This window comes from Eimeria tenella, genomic scaffold, assembly GCF_000499545.2.
Source record: "Eimeria tenella Houghton genomic scaffold, Eth_scaff2602, whole genome shotgun sequence".
NCBI lineage: Eukaryota > Apicomplexa > Conoidasida > Eucoccidiorida > Eimeriidae > Eimeria > Eimeria tenella.
This window is the reverse complement of record NW_013542474.1, coordinates 6790-7216: the sequence shown is the minus strand read 5'-3', so window position 1 is coordinate 7216 and position 427 is coordinate 6790. Positions and strand designations below refer to the sequence as shown.

General features: G+C 63.9%; 1 protein-coding gene across 1 annotated transcript in view; it reads right to left on the bottom strand.

Moving 5' to 3' along the window:
- Positions 1 to 427, bottom strand: part of ETH_00037270 (uncharacterized protein) — a gene marked incomplete at both ends in the record, with an annotated part of 3833 nt that overhangs the window by 909 nt on the left and 2497 nt on the right. The window contains one exon of the mRNA XM_013375250.1: positions 41 to 201. Within this exon, the coding sequence (XP_013230704.1) occupies positions 41 to 201 (161 nt within the window). The remainder of the gene's footprint in view (positions 1 to 40; positions 202 to 427) is intronic.

Sequence of the window (427 nt, the reverse complement as noted above, 5' to 3'; positions counted from 1 at the left end):
CTCCGCCCCCGCAGCAGCAGCAGCAGCAGCAGCAGCAGACTCTCCACTTTGCTGCTCCTCCTTCGGCTGCGGGGACGCGCTGCGGCTGCCCCGCGCCTGCCCTGCTGCTGTCTCCTTGCCCTGCTGCGTCTCCGTCTCCTTTGCTGCTGCTGCTGCAGCAGCAGCAGGGGGGCTGATGGCGTCCGTCTCGTCCGGCTTCACCTGCAGCAGCAGCAGCAGCAGCAGCAAAACCAGCACCACCATAAGCTCCCAGGCAAAGCGGAGAGACAGACAAGAGACACACAAATGGGCCACAGAAAATCAGCAGCAGCAGCAGCAGCAGCAGCAGCAGCAGCGCAGCAGTCCCATCTCCTCCCAAGACAGACAACGAAGCAGCTCAGGACCACACCAGACAGCAGCAGCAGCAGCAGCAGGAGGCTATCTCGGC